Here is an 18,838-nt window from a genome sequence, read left to right as displayed (position 1 = left end):
TTTATAAGCGTCAAGGCTATGAAACTACTGTATATTAATTATCTTCTTCTGGAAAAATTGGAAGTTCTATGTCAAACGGTGTTTTAATAATTAAAATAAATATTTTTTATACAAGAATGGAATTTGGAATATGCTTCTATTTTCTTGTAGGAAAAAAAAAGAAATTTATTCATGTACTATACGAAATTATCAAAATTTTATCCTTCCTAGGTTTTTATTTATTTATTCGCATATTTTTTGATAAATTACTTTATATTTTATTAACATAAACAAAATTTAAGTTTGAAATGAATGAATTATATTTTCTTAATAATTCTTGAATTTATGTTTTAATTTTTAGCTAAATTTAGAAATACTTTCATGTTAGAGCTCCACTAAGGAGTCAACTGCAAAGATAAGACTTGTAAGTAAAACAATGATGTAAGACTAAACTATATAAATGAAATTTGAGAAGGTAAAATATACTTAGATTTTATCTTTATTTCGTAGAAATATATTATTTAACTACACAAATTTGTTTATACGTGTCAAAGCTATGAAACTATTATATATTAATTATCTTTTTCTAGAAAAATTGGAAGTTCTATGCCAACGACCTTTTAATAATTAAAACAAATATTTTTTATACAAGAATGGAATTTGGAATATGCTTCTATTTTCTTGTAGGAAAAAAAAAAGAGATTTATTCATGTACTAATACAAACTTATAAAATTTTTACCCTTACTAAATTTTTATTTACTTATTCGCATATCTTTTGATAAAACACTTCATATTTTATCAACATAAACAAATTTTTATGTTTGAAATGAATGAACTATAATTTCTTAATAATTCTTGAAAAAATATATCTAGATTTATCTCTTAATTTTTAGCTAAAATTTAGAATTACTTTCATATTAGAGCTCCACTAGGAAGTCAAGTGCAAAAATAAAACTTTAAGTGAAATCATGATGTAAGACTAAAGCTATATAAATGAAGCTTGAAAAAAGTAAAATATACCTAAATTTTGTTCTTATTTCGTGAAGATACTTCTAAACACTTGACATATTACTAAATATGATTTGAGACAATTAGGAGGATCATCCATTAATGAAAGGGAAAAGGGAAACAAAAGTGGGTCATCATCAAAGAGATTGTGGAGATGGTGCGTTAGGAGGGGTTCTCCACTTGAAATGTTAAAATCATTATATCTTTGAATACTTATTTAATTTAATAGTATTATAATGCTAGTGGAAACTTAATTAAGCTTTGTTATTCTTTAATTCTCTAATAAACCTAGGTTCTTCTTCATTATACCATCTTTTTAATTAATTATCTCATCAACTAACCTTATAATAATATAGTAACTTGTCAACATCCATCCTTTTAACGATTTGAAGTGTTTTAGGTAAAAACTAAATGAATCTTTGCTGTTAAAAAACTATCTTATCTAGCACTAGTTGACTTGAAATGTGTAAGCCTTCATTTTAAATTACTAAACTAATAACATTAGAGAAATCACATGTCGAGAACAATCAATGGCTATATATAGTGCTTTTAATTTTATAGCTGACACTAGTTTCTTCCAATCAAAATATCTTAATTCTTTTATTTCAAACAAATTATCGTGAATCAACATAGATTATGATGAAATATTTGAAATTTTTCTATCTTTAACAAATAATATTGAATTTAAATATGTGAGATTAATTTAGTTTAAAATAAAAGTGACCAAAAATTACTATTCATTCTTTTTCTTTTAATGAAGTTGATAAGATAAAGAAAACAAAGAAAAGAAGGAATTTGGACTCAACAAAAAGCAAATAGCATTAATTGATGATTAAGAGCATTTAGTAGGTGCAAACATCATTTTGTTGAAGTCTTATCACAAAGTCAAAGTGTGACCATTACTAATCGATGGATAGGTAATTAATGTAAGATTTAATTAAGTTGCATTAAATACAGCTGACTTTTGAATGGCTAAAATTTGATTTAGGACCCACTCAGCATAATCCTCAAAAGTGTGTATATCAGTAACAAAAAAGAAAAGAATACTACTCTCTTCCCAAATTATGTTGTTATTTTTACATTATTTATCGTTTTGAAATTTAAAGATGATTAATTATTATTTTTCCATATCAATTGTAATTATTTTTGAAAATTAGAAATACCTTAATTATGATCGAGCAACATGATTGTTTTATTAATGCCTATAAAGTATAAATTGATTAAAAATCTCTTCTAATTAATATTTTCTTGATCACTTTTACTTGTTTAATTTTAATTTTTTACTTATCCTCTTTTTAACTGTCATTTCTGATAAATAAATTTAAAAGGCAATATATTTTATATATTGCACTCTCAATTTATTTAGAGTGTTAATATTTTTGAAAAATATAGAATTGAGATAAATTAATTTTGAAATTTTATCAATTAATAGGGATCAAAATGAAATAGAGATTATTTCTATTTTAATAAAAATAGAGAAAATATTTTATTCTTCAATTTAAATAGAGATTGTACCATAATATCTATTTTAATTGATGTTTAGTATTCTTATTAGTTCTTAGAAAACAATTTAGGATATAATAATTAATACTAAGGAGAAAATATGAAGAACTATTTTTAATATGTTAAAAATGACAAGCTAATATTCAAAAACTATTTTAATATAACAAATTAGTGATAATATATTTTTAGTTCACCATTCTTTATAAAAGAAAATTACTATAAATATTTTGAAATAGATAGAGTAATATATTTAGTCAAGTCCACCTAATACACTCAGGCCCGACAATAAATGTTTTACTACTTGTAGCCTTTGCCTTTAGCATTTGCATTTGCAACCACCCCCACCTTTCGAAAATAAATACTCTTTATTTCTTTCAAAAAATTCAAAACTAAAAATAATCACCAATTGTTATAACTTGTTGTATATATAGTTCACTTGTTATTCATTTTTATTATTTAGGTTTAACGATGATATAAAGAGCTTATAGGGAAATATAATTAGTGAAAATTGTATAATGAATCATAACTAATTTAAAATTAAGTAATAACTTTTTTGGTTATTATAAGAATTTTTGATATCAGAATATTGGATTAATAGGGAAACTTTCACATATAGTCACTTAAAAATAATTTTTTATCTCCATATTTATAATTTGATAATTACAATTTGTAGCTACATGTTATATGGATGAGAGAGATGAGCGAGATTGGAGAGAGAAGAGAAAGGCGAGAGATAGGGGAAAAGAGTGAAAGAAAGGTGAATTGTATATGTATACAGGTTAGATAATTAAAAATTATACATATGTATTTGTATATATGACAAGAGAGATTAAGAGAGGGAGGAAAGAGGCGAGTGAGAAAGTACAGAGAGTGAGAGAAAGCTGAATTATATACGTATATTATTGTATACTATACATATGCATTTTTATATATGGCAAGCGGGATTAGGATATGGAAGAGAGAGGCGAGCGAGATTGAGAGATGGAGGAGAGAGGCGCGCGAGATTGAGAGATGGAGGAGAGAAGCGAGCGAGAGAGGACAGAGAGTGGGAGAGAGGTAAATTGTATATGTATATTCTAGCTAATTATACATATACCAACGTGACTAATTATACAAACTCTAAGTCAGCTCACATATTAATGTATAATGTTAATCACAAATAATAATTATAGCAAACTATAGCTATGATGAGTAATTAAATTGTATAAGTTTGTTTAACTATATTATTTTTTTATTTTTTTTTAATGGTAAGGTGCTCGTCTAGTGAGCGAGCTAATTGTCAACACACATATCTTTTAACATTCTATAATATAAAATGTTTTTTTTATAATTTATTTACTATATGAATTTAGTTCATCTATCGAAATAAAAAATACAATGAAACACATGTAATGGCTCATTAAAATTTTAAAAATTCTCAATTTTCAATTATTAATATTTAATTAAACTTTACATCATAAATTTTGACTTGTTAAAATTATTATCGTGTATCATTAGTAATTTTTGTTTGGATATAAAGATCTTATTCGAAATCATATATTGGCTTATTAAGACGAGAAAATAAAAATATGAAGGTAAAGGGTAGTGGCAAAAGGGGGTTGCCACGTGTCAAGACCAAATGGTTTCATCAAACAGTAATACTCAAAGATCTAACGCTGATCATGGGCACATTTTCCCAGACACATTAACTGGGCTGTGATCTTTGACTTTTAAGAATACGTTGCACTGCTTATCTCACTCGCTCTTCTAGCACGTGAATTCCACGAACCCATCCACCTAACTACTTTTATTTACATCTTTTTTTTATCATTATCATTATTGTAATTTTGGTTTAATTAATCTGCTTCAATACCACTGTTAAGAAAAAACTTATACACAATAACCGTTTACAATAAGCTAAAGAAGGAAGTTGAACTATAAATTTAAACCCATAACATACATGTATTGATTTAACATAAATATTAAATACGAATATATTATCCCAATTTTATAGTAATATTTTCGAAAAAGCTTCTTGATCTAAGAATGTGTAGGCAGGGAATCAAGATTTTTTCGGATAACTTTTTATTATTGTATTCTGTCAAAATATTTTCATGTTTGTTTGGAATATATTTTTAACTTCTCATTTTTGTCCTCGTTTTTTTCACTCCATTCTTACGCTTACATATTCACTCCACGTATCAAAGTGCAGATGTATAAATGGAATATGCAAACAATAAAATATATATTAGATTTTCTCCTATATTACATTTACGAATGTATAATACTAGACATTCGTTAAGATTATACTAGAACATTTGTATTTGACTATTGCAAAACGAAATAATATGCAGTCAAAGATTTGCAGCCTAAACAATTTGGAAAAATATCATATGGTCCCCTTCGCTATGGCCTTTTTTGGTCTGGGGTCAAATTTACACTTTATTTCAATTAAAAGGGTTAAAAATGAAAAGCAATAGTACTACTTATCTTGTTCTTTAGTTGAAGTTCATTTTGCAAAACCAAAGGAGAAGCATTTTAAAGTACTTTTCCCAATTATTGATAAGGAAAATTGTAGTAAATGGAAAATTATCATAGGAATAATGAAATCACTTATGGAAGAATAGACTTAAATTAATGTAGTGGGAAGAGTGCGAATGTATCTGGTGTGTGTCGATTTTGTTTGAATTCGAAAGTTAACTCTCTTTTGCTTGAGTTTATTTAGATAGATTTTAATAAAAAAAAATTTCTTTGTACGTAAATAAGAGTAGATCTCAATATTATCTTTCTTGACATTATTATTTTTACATGATCTTATTTTAAAAGAAGAATGTACTAAATGAATCAACAAAGCATCGTCTAGTCAACATCCGTTAATTCAATTTTTTTTAAAAAAAATAATAGTTGAACTTTTCAGTCTTAGCCGACGAAAACTGTTCATAGTAATAAGTTTGAGGTTTAATTTGACAATAAAGTTATTTATCAATTAATTGACTGTAAAATTATACCAAAATGTATTTGTGTGACAAAAATCATGCCACTTTACATAAAGAAATCAACATTTAGCTAAAAGCCAATGGAGTGAGTAGAAATAGATCCAAGATTTAAACATAGTGACTATACCACTCAAATTTAAATATATTTCAAGTTTTTCAAATAAAATAATTTTAATATTTTTAATTTAACTATAATTAACAGTACAAAATTATTTAATATTCATATTATGTACATTGTACTTTGAACACTTAAATTCTACTATCTTCATTTAAATTTCATCTCGGATTTTTCTTTTTAAAATAATTTATCTTTCATTTTAATTTTCACATGTTTAAAATTATTAAATTAAAATATTATTTTATTTAAATTTATAATAATATAATTTAAAATTATTATATATGCTTAATTAAATAAGATACAAAAATTAAAATAATCGAGAGAGTGACTAGCGAGTAACGTGGTACACGAAGTAGTACTGAATTTGGGTGTAATGGAATAAGGTGACGTTTGGGTCTACGGTCTATAGTTTTAACGTCAACGCCTCACACACACTAAAAGCCGAAATTAATTTGAAAAAAAATGACATTTTTTTATTTATTTAGAATAACCAAACAAATGACCAAACTACAAAAGTTGTTACTCTCTTTTACTTTTATTACTACTTATTTCTAATATTTCAAACAAACAGCCCCCACACCAAAAGTCAACGCCCATCTCTCTCTTTTTCACCTCTTTCTTTTTCTCATTTCTTCCATTTTTCTCTTCACTCTGCAATGAATCTTTAAGCTTCCCCTTTTAATTGCTTCGATTATCTGAGTTTTTATTTTTAAAAAATTTGTTTCCATGGGAAACGGTGTAGGAAAGCTTAGTGTTTGTTTCACTAGCGGCGGCGCCGTGGAGGGTCGTCGCCGGAAAGATTTTCCTCTCATGATTTCTGACCCACTTGAAGATTTGGGTCATTCTTTTTGTTATGTTCGACCCGATCAGACCCGGATTTCATCTTCCAAAGTTCACTCGGAGGAAACCACAACTTTCCGGTCAATCTCCGGCGCCTCTGTTAGCGCCAACACTTCTACGCCGCTCTCCACTGCTTTTGTCGATCTGTATTCTTACAATAGTATCGATCGGTCTTCGGCCTTCGAGGGGTCTACTTCTTTTGCTTCAATACCCCTTCAACCTATTCCCAGAAACTCTTCAATTTACTCCGGCCCGCTTTTCAGTTCGGGTCTTGTTCCGGCTTCGGGCCCTACGGAACGTGGGTTCATGTCCGGCCCGATTGAGAGGGGATTTCAATCGGGGCCGCTTGATCGTGGTCTTTATTCGGGCCCTCTTGATAGGGGCTGTTCTGATCAGTTTCAGAGAAGCTATTCACATGGTTTTGCTCTTCGATCCAGATCAAGAAAAGGGTCATTCTTTCGGGTTCTACAAAGAGCTATATCAAAGACCTTATCAAGAGGTCAAAATTCTATTGTTGCACCGATTAAAGGATCAATTTCAGTAAAAGAAAGTGATTGGGTTGTGGGTGCTGAAAAGCAGAACGAATTGACTATTAGCAGTGTGAATTTCAGCAGTGAGTGTAGTTTGGATGATGATGACACTTTAGATAATCAGAATGTTCAGTGGGCTCAAGGTAAAGCCGGTGAAGATCGTGTTCATGTCGTAGTTTCTGAGGAACATGGTTGGGTTTTTGTAGGGATTTATGATGGATTCAATGGTCCTGATGCACCTGATTTCTTGGTATCAAATTTGTACCCTGCTGTTCACAAAGAGCTCAAAGGATTGTTATGGGATGACAAATTAGATAATAATTCCTCTGTTACGATCCCATCTCCGAGTTTGGCCGTGGAAGAATCTAATCAGACTATTGACGATGAATTCTTAAGGGATAGTTGTTCAAGATGTGTTGAGCAAGAGAATTATCCTTCAGCAAGGGAGGATCTTTCTTCCGATTCGCGGTTAAAGAAAAAGAGGGGAAAAGGTTCAAAGAACAGGTACAGAGGAGTATCAAAGAAATGGGAAGAGAATCAGAGGCGATGGCGATGCGAATGGGACAGGGAAAGATTAGAACTTGATAGGAGATTGAAGGAACAGCTGAATGGAAATGGTTCAAATGGATCAGGATCAGTTAATCATGCTGATGTATTAAAAGCTCTTTCTCAAGCATTGAAGAAAACAGAGGAGGCATATTTGGATCTAGCTGATAGGATGAATATGGAGAACCCTGAATTGGCTTTGATGGGTTCTTGTGTTCTTGTTATGTTAATGAAAGGAGAGGATGTTTATGTGATGAATGTAGGCGATAGTCGAGCCGTGTTAGCTCAGAAGAAAGAGCCTAATCTATGGAGTCAAGATTTGGAAAGGATCAATGAAGAAACATTGAAAGATCTTGAACTTTTCGATGGCGATGAGTCGGATTGTGTACCTAATTTAACTGCTTTCCAGCTTAGTATAGATCATAGCACCTCCGTGGAAGAGGTATGACACAATCTAGTTTCTGATTTTATATATCTTTTTAGGGTAATATGTATTTTTTTTAATTAACTTGATTTGTTGTGTTACAGGAAGTTCAAAGAATAAAAAGTGAACATCCAGATGATCCATGTGCCCTAATGAATGACCGTGTTAAAGGTTCATTGAAGGTTACTAGGGCTTTTGGTGCTGGTTTCCTCAAACAGGTACTGTTGGAATATTTGCTTTTTTAGCTTGTTAACAAGTCAACCCTTTGAGAATTTTTGTAGGAAAATAAAACAAAGTCCTTTTGATTCCCTTTGTGCTTGTGAAAGAATATTTGCTTTATTCACTCCATATGGATTGTTATATATCTTGTTGAGAACAAAGTTTATGCCTTTTTTCATAAACATTTTCAAACACATGCCAAAAGCTACCTTTCTCATTAAGTTGAAAGGCATATTCGACCCGAATGCTACTTGCATTGTTCCTGTGATCAACATTTTGCATTTAACAAATCTTGCAAAAGGTTTCTTTACTTTTAAGGATCTTTTGAAAGTTTACCTTCAAATATGATGGCACGCCTTATTAGTATTAAATTGTTGTTTCAAGAACCTAAATTGTACGAAAGACTAGCCGTCTTATTTCCAATAGGCTTATAGGTTGTCAAACATCTTTTTCATGTTAAAGGCGATGGCTAAGTGAGGCGTGGAATTGTTGAATGCTCCGTTTTTGATACCTTGTCTTTCTTTTCTCTGCTTAAGAATGCTCGATTGGATAATTAACTTTCATTTCTTCGCTCTCCTACAGCCTAAATGGAACAATGCACTACTTGAGATGTTCAGAATCGACTATATTGGAACTTCCCCCTACATCAACTGCCTTCCGTCTCTCTATCATCACAGGTTAGGGCCAAGAGACAGGTTTTTGATACTGTCATCCGATGGGCTCTACCAGTACTTCACAAACGAAGAAGCTGTATTAGAAGTCGAACATTTTATCTCATGGTCACCAGACGGAGATCCAGCACAACATCTCATCGAGACAGTATTGTTTCGTGCTGCAAAAAAAGCTGGTAACTACTTTTTACTTCTATAAAATGCTTGAATTGGTTTCTAAGGGTGGAAAATTAGGTGAACTGATCTGAAATCTTTAATTATGTTTTATTTTAGGTATGGAGTTCCATGAGTTGCTTGAAATTCCACAAGGGGATCGACGTCGATACCATGATGATGTTTCAATAATTGTTATTTCTTTGGAGGGAAGAATATGGAGATCCAGTGCATAAGTAGGGAAAAAAAATTTAAAGAGTTATAGACCTATTCAAAGAAAAATCAAACATCCAATTTTTGTTCTTTCCTAAATCACCATTTTTGTAAATAGCAACTAAGCCCTGGAACCAGTGTTACTTAGTTGTAAAATGTACCGTGTGTGATGGATGGAATTGTAAAGGTGTTAGAAAAACAACTCCTTTATCAGTTTATAAGCTGTCATAGTAAGTGTAATTTTCTATAATAAATGACATCTCTAAGAAGAAACTCTGTTCAAACAAAAACTAATTGCAGCAGCATGTATCAAACTTCTATATGTTATTATTTCATTTGCAACAACTCATGATGTTTTGAATCTTTAATGAAAGTTTGACAAAACAAAGTTCAAAATCTCTCTCAACTTCTATTTTTTAGTATTTTAAATTCTTAATAAAAACTCTGACTCTAAGGTTTGATCTCTTTTTGATTAGAAAAGAAAAGAAGGAGAATTTGAAGTCTTTTTCTAATGCTTAGTTATTCAACTTTTGACAAATATAAGGCGTGTTGTATGTGAAGTGGATTCTATTCAAACATAGATATTTAGTAAATAAAAAGTATTATTTTTTCTTCTTTCACTTTAATTTATAAAATGACTTGGTACAATTAAGTCAAGCAGCTAAAGTAAGTCAAATCAATTAATTCTTCTTACTCTAACGGACGCGGCATGCAATCAATTTCTTATCTGCTTTTTTGTTCTCATGTTTTCGTCTTTATGATTCTTTTTCTATCATTCTTACGTGTATCAAACTATATGTTCCTAATATTTAAGGTTGCTACGTAAGTATATCTTTTTTTTTTGGGTAAATAATCAGTTTATTTTGCATCTAGTTTTACTATTTTACTCGATACCTGCTTTTTATCAGTAACAAATTTTGGATAATTCAGTTTATCAAAGGTTTACATCAACAACAACAATACATTTAGTGTGATTCGAAAAGTGGGGTTCGAAAAAAATAGGATGTAATTAAACCTTAATCTTAACTATATGAGGGCAGAGCATCTTTTTTTTTTGGACTGTTGGATCAAAGCCCTATATTGGTTGAGATATGGACTGATAGTCTGCTTATATGAATTTGAATAATTCTCTCCTCATGAGCTAATTTTTGTAATTGAGTTAGGTCAAAATGTCATATTTTTAGAGAAGAGGATAGGAGGAGATTAAGCCCCCTCCCTTCCCCACATAGTGCGACAACCCTTATCTATCAATTTGAAAGTTCAGATAGCCAAACAAGGCACATAGTGCGACAATCCTCATCTATCAATATGAAAATTTAGATAGCCAAACAACGCACATAATGCGACAACCCTGAGCTATCAATCTGAAAGTTCACATAGCCAAACAAGGTGATAATTCAGATGACCAACCACAACTATCAACCCTTCGTTAACAAGGTGAAAGTGCATATAGCCATATGAGAGTTCAATTAGCCACCTAATTAAGTTACTAAGCTGATGGCCAACCGCAGCTTCATTAACAAGGTGAAAGTGCAAATAGCCAACTAATTGAGTTACTAAGATTACCTATTGAGTTACTGATAGCCAACCACAACTATCAACCCTTCATTAACAAGGTGAAATTGCAGATAGCCAATCAATTAAGTTACTAAAATACAACTACTCACTAACCATATTCATATATTATAAAAAACCACACAACATTTTTTTTTTCTCGATTAAAATATAAAACACTGATCTCCAAAGTTTTTATCGATTACGTATGTATTTATGACTTCCTGAGGTTGTATAACCACCAAGACTGCAACATGAATGAGGAGTGGACAAATTAAGTCAGAGCTATTCTGGATTATGAAATCATCCCTTATGGCTATAACTGCTAACCAATCTTTTAAATTTAGATAGTAAATGCACAAAAAAGAAAGTTTGGTGGGAAGGTTGAGTAGTAGAAGAAGAAGTTAGGAATATCAAATTCATCAAACAATAAATAAGAAAACCTGTCATTTTGTCATAAATATTTGGGGCCAACATTTCAGGTATGTAGATGCTAACTTTAGTGATCAATACTCAAAATTATGACACAAAATTTTCAAAATTTCACTTCTTCACATTTAATAAATTCAACTGAAATCCCTTTGATTTTTTTGGGGTGAACTTATGGCAGATCATGTGTGCGTTGAAAAAATAGGCAGTTTGGTATGGAATTTTGTGGATGAACAAATTACACATGTTATCGTGGTCCATATACCTCTAGTCAGCATCTTTTTATTATTATTAAGAAAATAACAACTCAAAAATACCAGCACTTGTAGTAATCACTTTAAAAAAAATTTAGTCCAAATAATTAATAAAAACCATATCCAATTTCACAGATTCATGAAGCTGGACATAATTGATTCAAAAATGTACGTGGACAATAATACGTATGTCCATAATTTAAATATGCATAATATATTGCATTAATCGTCTCTTTATAAACATAATGGAATTGAAAAATTAAACAATAATTTTATGATGTGTGTTTGGTATTTTTTGAAAGAAGTGTTCTTAAACAATATTTATCTTTGAAAAATTATTTTTTGACAATACATTTTAGCTAAAAGCTTGAGAATTAGTCGAAATAGTCATCTAGCCAATTGCTTAATCTAAACCTAACCTATGGTTATATAAGATATGTATAATTCATAATACATGATATGTGTATAATCGTGTTCAAATGTATAATCTATGTATATTATTAACTGAAATAATAAACAACGAATTTAGTTGGCTATTTGTATAAAGATGGGAGGCAATAGGCCGAAGTTACTTAAAGAGAGTTCGAATAATAGTGCAGAGGCCTAATTTGGCGTTGGGCCTAATATTTGGGCATTGCACATACTAGTTGCTAAAGTAATACAAGCTTATGTATATCGATATCAATTCATCTGAATTCAATACTTTTATATGAAACGTAATTTTATACGTAAAGTTCATGAAAGTTGTAACAAATAGTTTATATAAATTCATAACTTAGAGAAATCTTAGTAGCTCTGACTCATGTTATCAGTAAAGGTTCGATTCTCACCTTGTGATCTCCAATTAAAAAAATTAGGAAACAATAATTGCCAATAAATTCGAGCAAGATTGTTACTGTGGTAAAATGAAAGAGGATGCATACTATATTTCTGCATGTTATATACAGATATAATCAGAAGAGTTTTCGAGTTACAATTAAAAGGGCAAAGTTTCATTATATGAAAATCTGGCAAAATTGTTTGCCTTTGGTTATAACAACAGAGTAACATGTCTAAACAATTAGAAGCATTTCCTGTGGACGATGGAAGGGCCAGATTCATCGTACTCTGCCTTTGCAATCCACATCTGCATTTCAATACACAGTCAGACTTGTCTATAACAAACAAATGGTAAATCAAATCTATAACAGAAGCAAGCAAACCATAACTGAGTTTTTACTAACCTGTTGGAAGGTACTTAGAGAAGCTAAAATAGAGCCTCCAATCCAAACACTATACTTCCTTTCAGGTGGAGCAACCACCTTAATTTTCATGCTGCTTGGAGCCAATGCAGTAATTTCTTTGCTCATTCTATCAGCGATTCCAGTGAACATAGTCGTACCACCACTGAGTACGATGTTTCCATAGAGATCCTTTCTAATGTCGACATCACACTTCATGATTGAATTATACGTTGTTTCATGAATCCCAGCAGCTTCCATTCCAATCATTGAAGGCTGGAAAAGTACTTCAGGGCAACGGAAACGCTCAGCACCAATTGTAATAACCTGACCATCAGGCAACTCATAACTCTTCTCAACAGAAGAATTAGTGTTTGATGTATCCAATTCTTGCTCATAATCAAGAGCAATGTATGAGAGCTTTTCCTTAACATCCCTCACAATTTCCCTTTCTGCTGTAGTGGTAAATGAGTAACCACGCTCCGTCAGGATTTTCATCAAGTGATCAGTAAGGTCACGACCAGCCAAATCAAGACGTAAAATAGCATGTGGTAAAGCATATCCTTCATAGATGGGTACAGTGTGACTAACACCATCACCAGAATCCATCACAATACCTACATTTGAGATTGAATGTTGTGTTAGGTCCTACTAACACAAGAGTGGAATAAATGAAAATAGTAGAGATTTTGCTTCACCTGTTGTACGACCACTGGCATAAAGTGATAGAACAGCTTGAATGGCCACATACATAGCAGGAGTATTGAATGTCTCGAACATGATTTGGGTCATCTTCTCACGATTAGCCTTGGGGTTAAGAGGTGCTTCGGTGAGAAGTACAGGGTGTTCCTCTGGTGCGACACGAAGTTCATTGTAAAAAGTATGATGCCAAATTTTCTCCATATCATCCCAATTGCTAACAATACCGTGCTCAATTGGGTATTTCAATGTGAGAATACCCCGTTTGGATTGAGCTTCATCTCCTACATATGCATCTTTTTGCCCCATTCCTACCATCACTCCTGTATGACGAGGGCGACCAACAATGCTAGGAAATACTGCTCTTGGAGCATCATCTCCAGCAAATCCAGCCTATAAAAATCACATAGAATTGGCAAATGTCTCACAGAAATACAAAATATGGCAGCATTTGCACCATCATATGAGATCACTCAATTTACAAATCAGATTTGTGGTTAAAAAGATCTCCATAAATTATTTTGGTGAATCGCTATTAAATTCGTTATCTAGTGTTTTCACAAACAGGTAGAAATTGTCCATCAAATCCTATTAATCCAGCCAAGTTTATCATACATTTGTCATGTAGAAATTTTAGCTACACATTTTTGTTAAGATGGCCAAAAATCAAATAGGTGTTGTTCCAGAGATACCCTGCACTAAATATGCGTAAAGTGCTTCTCTCAATTCCGAAAGTTTGCTAGTCTATCCTTTCAGATTAATTCCTTCAACCCTGAAAAGAGCATATGCATCCCGGGATTCTCTCCATCTCAGAAGTGGATTCCCCTGCAAGGGTACTTGAGTACGACTATGGCTATGAAAAGCTTATCGAAAGAGGAGGAAAGAGCGTAAACTCGACTCTAAAAGTTTCAGTTGCCTCCCTCTCTCCGCCCTATAACTGAAAAAAAGGAGCACAATGACAAAAGTCTCACATTGGTGATTAATGAGATGAGTGGTGTCCTTATGAGGTTTGGACAATCATCTTCTCTTCGAGCTAGCTTTTGGAGTGTGTGTTAGGCTTATGACAAAAGTCCCTTCGAGAATGACAAAAGTCCATTCGAGCTAGCTTTTGGGGTTTCAAATGGTATCAGAACAGTTAAAGAATGACAAAAGTCCCACGGAGTTAGGCTTAAAGACCTAATTTCACAACTTAATAGAATTGAATTTTAATAAATGTTTCCAAAATTTAAAAATGTGTTTCAAGTATATCGTACCTTAACCATTCCAGTACCATTATCACAGACGAGTGGCTGGATATCCTCACCATCTGCCATTTTTTTTTATCGAATACCTATCACCGAAATTGAAATGCTCAAGATTAAAAAATGAAACCAATTACAAGACAAAAATTCATAGGAAAAGAGATTATTACTTTAAATATTTTTGGGTGGTGGAGGTCCTGGAATAGTAGGCTAGAATTCAAATATACAGAAGAAACAAAAGGAGAAAAAACTGAGGAAGAATAAGGAGATAAAACTCAAACTTTAAAGCAGAAATTTGTTATATTTGCAACATTAATGGTGGAAATGAACCGCATTTTTTGCTGTCTATAATCTTGCCTATCCTCTAGTTTTTCCTTTGACTAATCAGGCTTCATACATTCATAACTGCTAACTTATACTAATAATTAATAATAATATATTATCATAGGCTGATTTAACTTAAATATACTCAACGTGTAAAATACATTTTACGCTACCAAGGTACTTCTATCTATAATACAAATACTAAACTTCTTCCATATATATATACATTATAGGCTAAATTTAACTTCTATATACTCAAACATGTAAAATAATTTTTACACCAGAAAGGTACTTCTCTCTATAAAAGCTAAACTTCTTCCATATATATAAAAGTTTTATATGATCGACATTTCAATTCCTTTTTTGATTTGAAACGAAGTTTAAAAAATAAAAAATATTTTTTTTATCCTACGATCAACATATTTTTATCTCCCGAAGTTTAAGAAAAAAAGAATTGGTAATAAAGAAAGTTCCTCGCACTGTTTGATCAAATTAATTTGGTTTCCTCGAATTTCTTGTTGACTTTTCGATGTAATTGTCAGAAAAGGAGACAAGTCAGACCGCGTCAACGAAAGTTCGTAACTATTGCTCATTTGCTATACTATAAATAGACAACTCGAGCTTATTATTTCTCCATATCCAAACCCAATTTTCTCATTCACCTTATAACAATAGAAAGAAAGAAAGAGATCGATTGTTAAAGATGAAGAACGTTATAAAAGTTGTGTTTGTGCTTTCTATCATCATGTGTGTCCTCCTTACACCAACCATTGCTAGGGTGAGTGCGAGTCGTGGCAGTTCAAGGACCCCAGCAGTCCGTGCTGCTGGTCGCGCTAGCAACAACTCATCATCAACCACCCCATTGTGCATGTCTTCGATAGCTATGGCTCTCTTTGCCTACCTTTCATTTGTTTACTTTTAATTATGTCTACACGTTAGGCCGGAGTTCAGAATTTAGATTTTAAAATGTATATGTAATTCTATCGATTTACCATTGTTTTTAGTTAAACACATAAAAGTTTGACCACGAGTCTGATCGGGTTTTTACAGAACCAGTGATTAGATCTGAAACTGTTATATTTCTATTTTTTTTTAAAAATGCATTTGTTGTTCTTTATATTACTGCATGCATGGAGTACTGAGGCCATCAGCCATATCACAATTATAATGTAATCTGTTGTCTGTTGTAGTTTTGAATAAAAAAATTGCTTTTGATACTAAAATTTCTTGTCATGTGATTGACTATAAGTTGCTCGATCGAATTATGAAAATTCAGAGAGGGAAAAATTTATTGTATCAATCTTTGGGATCAGAAACATGTCGGTAAAGTGATGTAGGTTCAACATTGCCAATTACTAACGGCTAAATGTAGTTTGAAACGTTATTTTGTTATATTTTTTTCGAATTACGACATTGAAATTCAATTATTTTTAATATATTCACGTGCCTACTAAGGTCTACTAAAAATAACACTTCTTACTAAAATATTTTCATATCCAACCTAGACTCGACTACTTAGAATTCTGATCTCTTGTCTTTTACTAAATTTAATGTTTTCTATGATTGCGAGAAACGCATTAAATTCACTAGTCACTTAGTTGATCTGTTGACATCCTGTATTAATGTGGATCAACAATAGAGACCTTTTTCTGATAATTTTATTGTCAGATTAAATACAGACAGATCACATAACATACACACTTTAATGACCCAATATTCGGTCGATATCTGATTGCAACTGTAGTGATTAGTCATGGTGGTTGCTCCAACTTGCAAATTAGAACGCCATTATACATTATCAACAACAATAAATTAAAGCGGATAAATTAATTTTTTTACTCAAAACACTTTCTTTGTCTCAGTTTTTTTTTTTTTGGTCAATTTTTTAATTCCAAGAGACATGTTTAATATAACATGATTAAAGGTTATTGTGAAACTGAAACAAACTCAGATTTCTCAACACAAACATTGATATATAATATTCACTGAATACAAATTTATAACATACGCATAACAAAGTAATAACATACTAATTACATATAGATTAACGTAGAACTAGAGTAGAAGATGGTAACTAGAGTGGGATGAGATATCAGAGTAGAGAACGGAAATGAAGATAACTGAAAGCCAAAGTTTCAACATAATTTTCATAATCTTTCTTCTAACTCTTAATCTTATTTAACAAAAGGTTATTTGACCTGGATCCCGAATAAAGAGTCAACTTGATTCACAATAGAAACATCATACATATTTATAGTTTAAGTTAACGAAATTTAAATATCTTCTTTACGTTTTAGACATTATGAGAGTTAAAATCAAATAAACAAATTGAAACGAATGGGTAAATTTTTTATTTGATTCTTTCCAAATTGTTTTACAATTTCTTGTTGACTTATCACTTATCCACGTACTTGTCAAGTTGGACATTATTAGGCGAGATTTTTAGACCGTATCAAAGGAAGTTCCTAGTCACAGTATGACTCTCTACTTAATGGGAAAACGATGGCTGCCTATTTCAAATATAAATAGCTACAATTAAGATCGCGGTGGAATGGTAAATATTTCAGGCTCAAATTCTTTGAGAATGAAATCGCTTTTGTTACAAAGCAGTTTATGATTTTTATTCAATGTAGGACTTATTGACACGAATCCAAATTAAATTAGACTTTAATATGAATTACAGACATCACGTAGAAAAAGAAAAAAGAACCTGTAGTGACGTCTGTTTTCAAGGAAATTCATTTTGATGGGTGCCTCCAACTTGTTAAATTGGATTAACACTGTCCAACTACTTCAGAAGTTATGAATTAGTAGGTCGACAACTTTTCTTTTTCTAATAATTGAACGTGTTTTCAGATTATCCAATCTGATATATTATTGAAAATTTCTCACCACTTAATTTCAAAATATTTTTTGTGACACTAATAATTCCTTTTACTTCATCCCTTCAAATCTTTTCTTGTAACACACATGTAAAAACTGAAATTCCTCATGTATCTAGTAGCTAAGGTGATATTTCAGGTAGAAAATAAAGTTAATTAATAGTTATAATGTGTTTTAATAAATGATTGATCTACAAATATGAAATTTTGAAAAAAATCTGTTTACTAAAGTATATTTTTAAGTACTAACTCTTTTTTATACAATGTCAAGATTATTGATTTTTTCAAATCTAATTAAAAACGAGGCAAAATATTAATGGATCAAGTAGGACACTAGTTCAACTTTTTGGACCGTGTCAAATAAAGTGTGTAACCAAATTGCCTCTAATTTCAATATAAATAGACAAGCTTGTTCTTTGATTTCTACTTACAAAAGGAAGAAAAGTTTTTTATAAGTTAAATTCAATTAGCTAATATATCAAGCAATACTTGAAAGAAAGAAAAAAAAGAAGAAGATGAAGAACGTTATGAAGGTTGTGTTTGTGATATCTATCATCATGTGTGTCCTCCTAACACCTACCCTTGCTAGGGTGAGTGCGAGTCGTGGTAGTACAAGGACTTCAACCACCAGATTGACCCCAGTAGTTCGCGCTGGTGCTCGCGCTGATGCTCCCTCAACCAACAACTCATCATCAACCAACCCATTGTGCATGTCCTCTATAGCTATGGCTCTCTTTGCCTATCTTTCATTTGCTTACTTTTGATCATATATATGCTTACACGTTGGGTTCAGAATTTAAATTTTATGATTAGGGTGTGAATTTTAAAATGTATATGTAATTCTTCCATTGTTATTCATCATATACATAGATCACTTTTCTGCGTCTTCATTCTTGTTTACATGTCAAGATTATTTCCTTTTTGGAATCTAGTAAAAAAAAACACAAAGCAAACTACGTAATTCTTTCTATCCAATTGAATTTACAAGAAACGCTCTTTAAATATACTAACGTCTGTTTTCAAGAAATTAAATACATTTTGATGGGTGCCTCCAA

General features: G+C 31.3%; 2 protein-coding genes across 2 annotated transcripts; one reads left to right on the top strand and one right to left on the bottom strand.

Moving 5' to 3' along the window:
- The first annotated feature begins 6,232 nt into the window (after nt 1-6,232).
- LOC101055603 (Hop-interacting protein THI109) lies at nt 6,233-9,470 on the top strand. Its single transcript, NM_001279300.2, has 4 exons — nt 6,233-7,942; nt 8,029-8,142; nt 8,726-8,990; nt 9,088-9,470. Exons 1-4 carry the CDS (start codon nt 6,311-6,313, stop codon nt 9,201-9,203), a joined length of 2,127 nt encoding a protein of 708 aa, NP_001266229.2. The 5' UTR covers nt 6,233-6,310; the 3' UTR covers nt 9,204-9,470.
- A 2,848-nt stretch (nt 9,471-12,318) lies between these two features.
- LOC101249734 (actin) lies at nt 12,319-15,335 on the bottom strand. Its single transcript, XM_004241183.5, has 5 exons — nt 14,748-15,335; nt 14,590-14,666; nt 13,336-13,729; nt 12,641-13,254; nt 12,319-12,543 (listed from the first exon to the last, which is right to left on the bottom strand). The coding sequence occupies exons 2-5, from the start codon at nt 14,647-14,649 to the stop codon at nt 12,478-12,480; spliced, it is 1,134 nt and encodes a 377-aa protein (XP_004241231.1). The 5' UTR covers nt 14,650-14,666; nt 14,748-15,335; the 3' UTR covers nt 12,319-12,477.
- Between the last annotated feature and the right edge of the window lie 3,503 nt (nt 15,336-18,838).

This window comes from Solanum lycopersicum, chromosome 6, assembly GCF_036512215.1.
Source record: "Solanum lycopersicum chromosome 6, SLM_r2.1".
NCBI lineage: Eukaryota > Viridiplantae > Streptophyta > Magnoliopsida > Solanales > Solanaceae > Solanum > Solanum lycopersicum.
This window is presented reverse-complemented; position numbering and strand designations above follow the sequence as displayed.

Coding starts and splice junctions, on each gene's coding strand:
- LOC101055603 (NM_001279300.2), top strand. CDS start 6,311: ATGGGAAACGGTGTAGGAAAGCTTAGTGTTTGTTTCACTAGCGGCGGC. Junction 7,943..8,028: donor ATAGCACCTCCGTGGAAGAG/GTATGACACAAT, acceptor GTTGTGTTACAG/GAAGTTCAAAGAATAAAAAG. Junction 8,143..8,725: donor GTGCTGGTTTCCTCAAACAG/GTACTGTTGGAA, acceptor GCTCTCCTACAG/CCTAAATGGAACAATGCACT.
- LOC101249734 (XM_004241183.5), bottom strand. CDS start 14,649: ATGGCAGATGGTGAGGATATCCAGCCACTCGTCTGTGATAATGGTACT. Junction 13,730..14,589: donor ATGGTACTGGAATGGTTAAG/GTACGATATACT, acceptor TGATTTTTATAG/GCTGGATTTGCTGGAGATGA. Junction 12,544..12,640: donor CTCTAAGTACCTTCCAACAG/GTTAGTAAAAAC, acceptor ATTGAAATGCAG/ATGTGGATTGCAAAGGCAGA.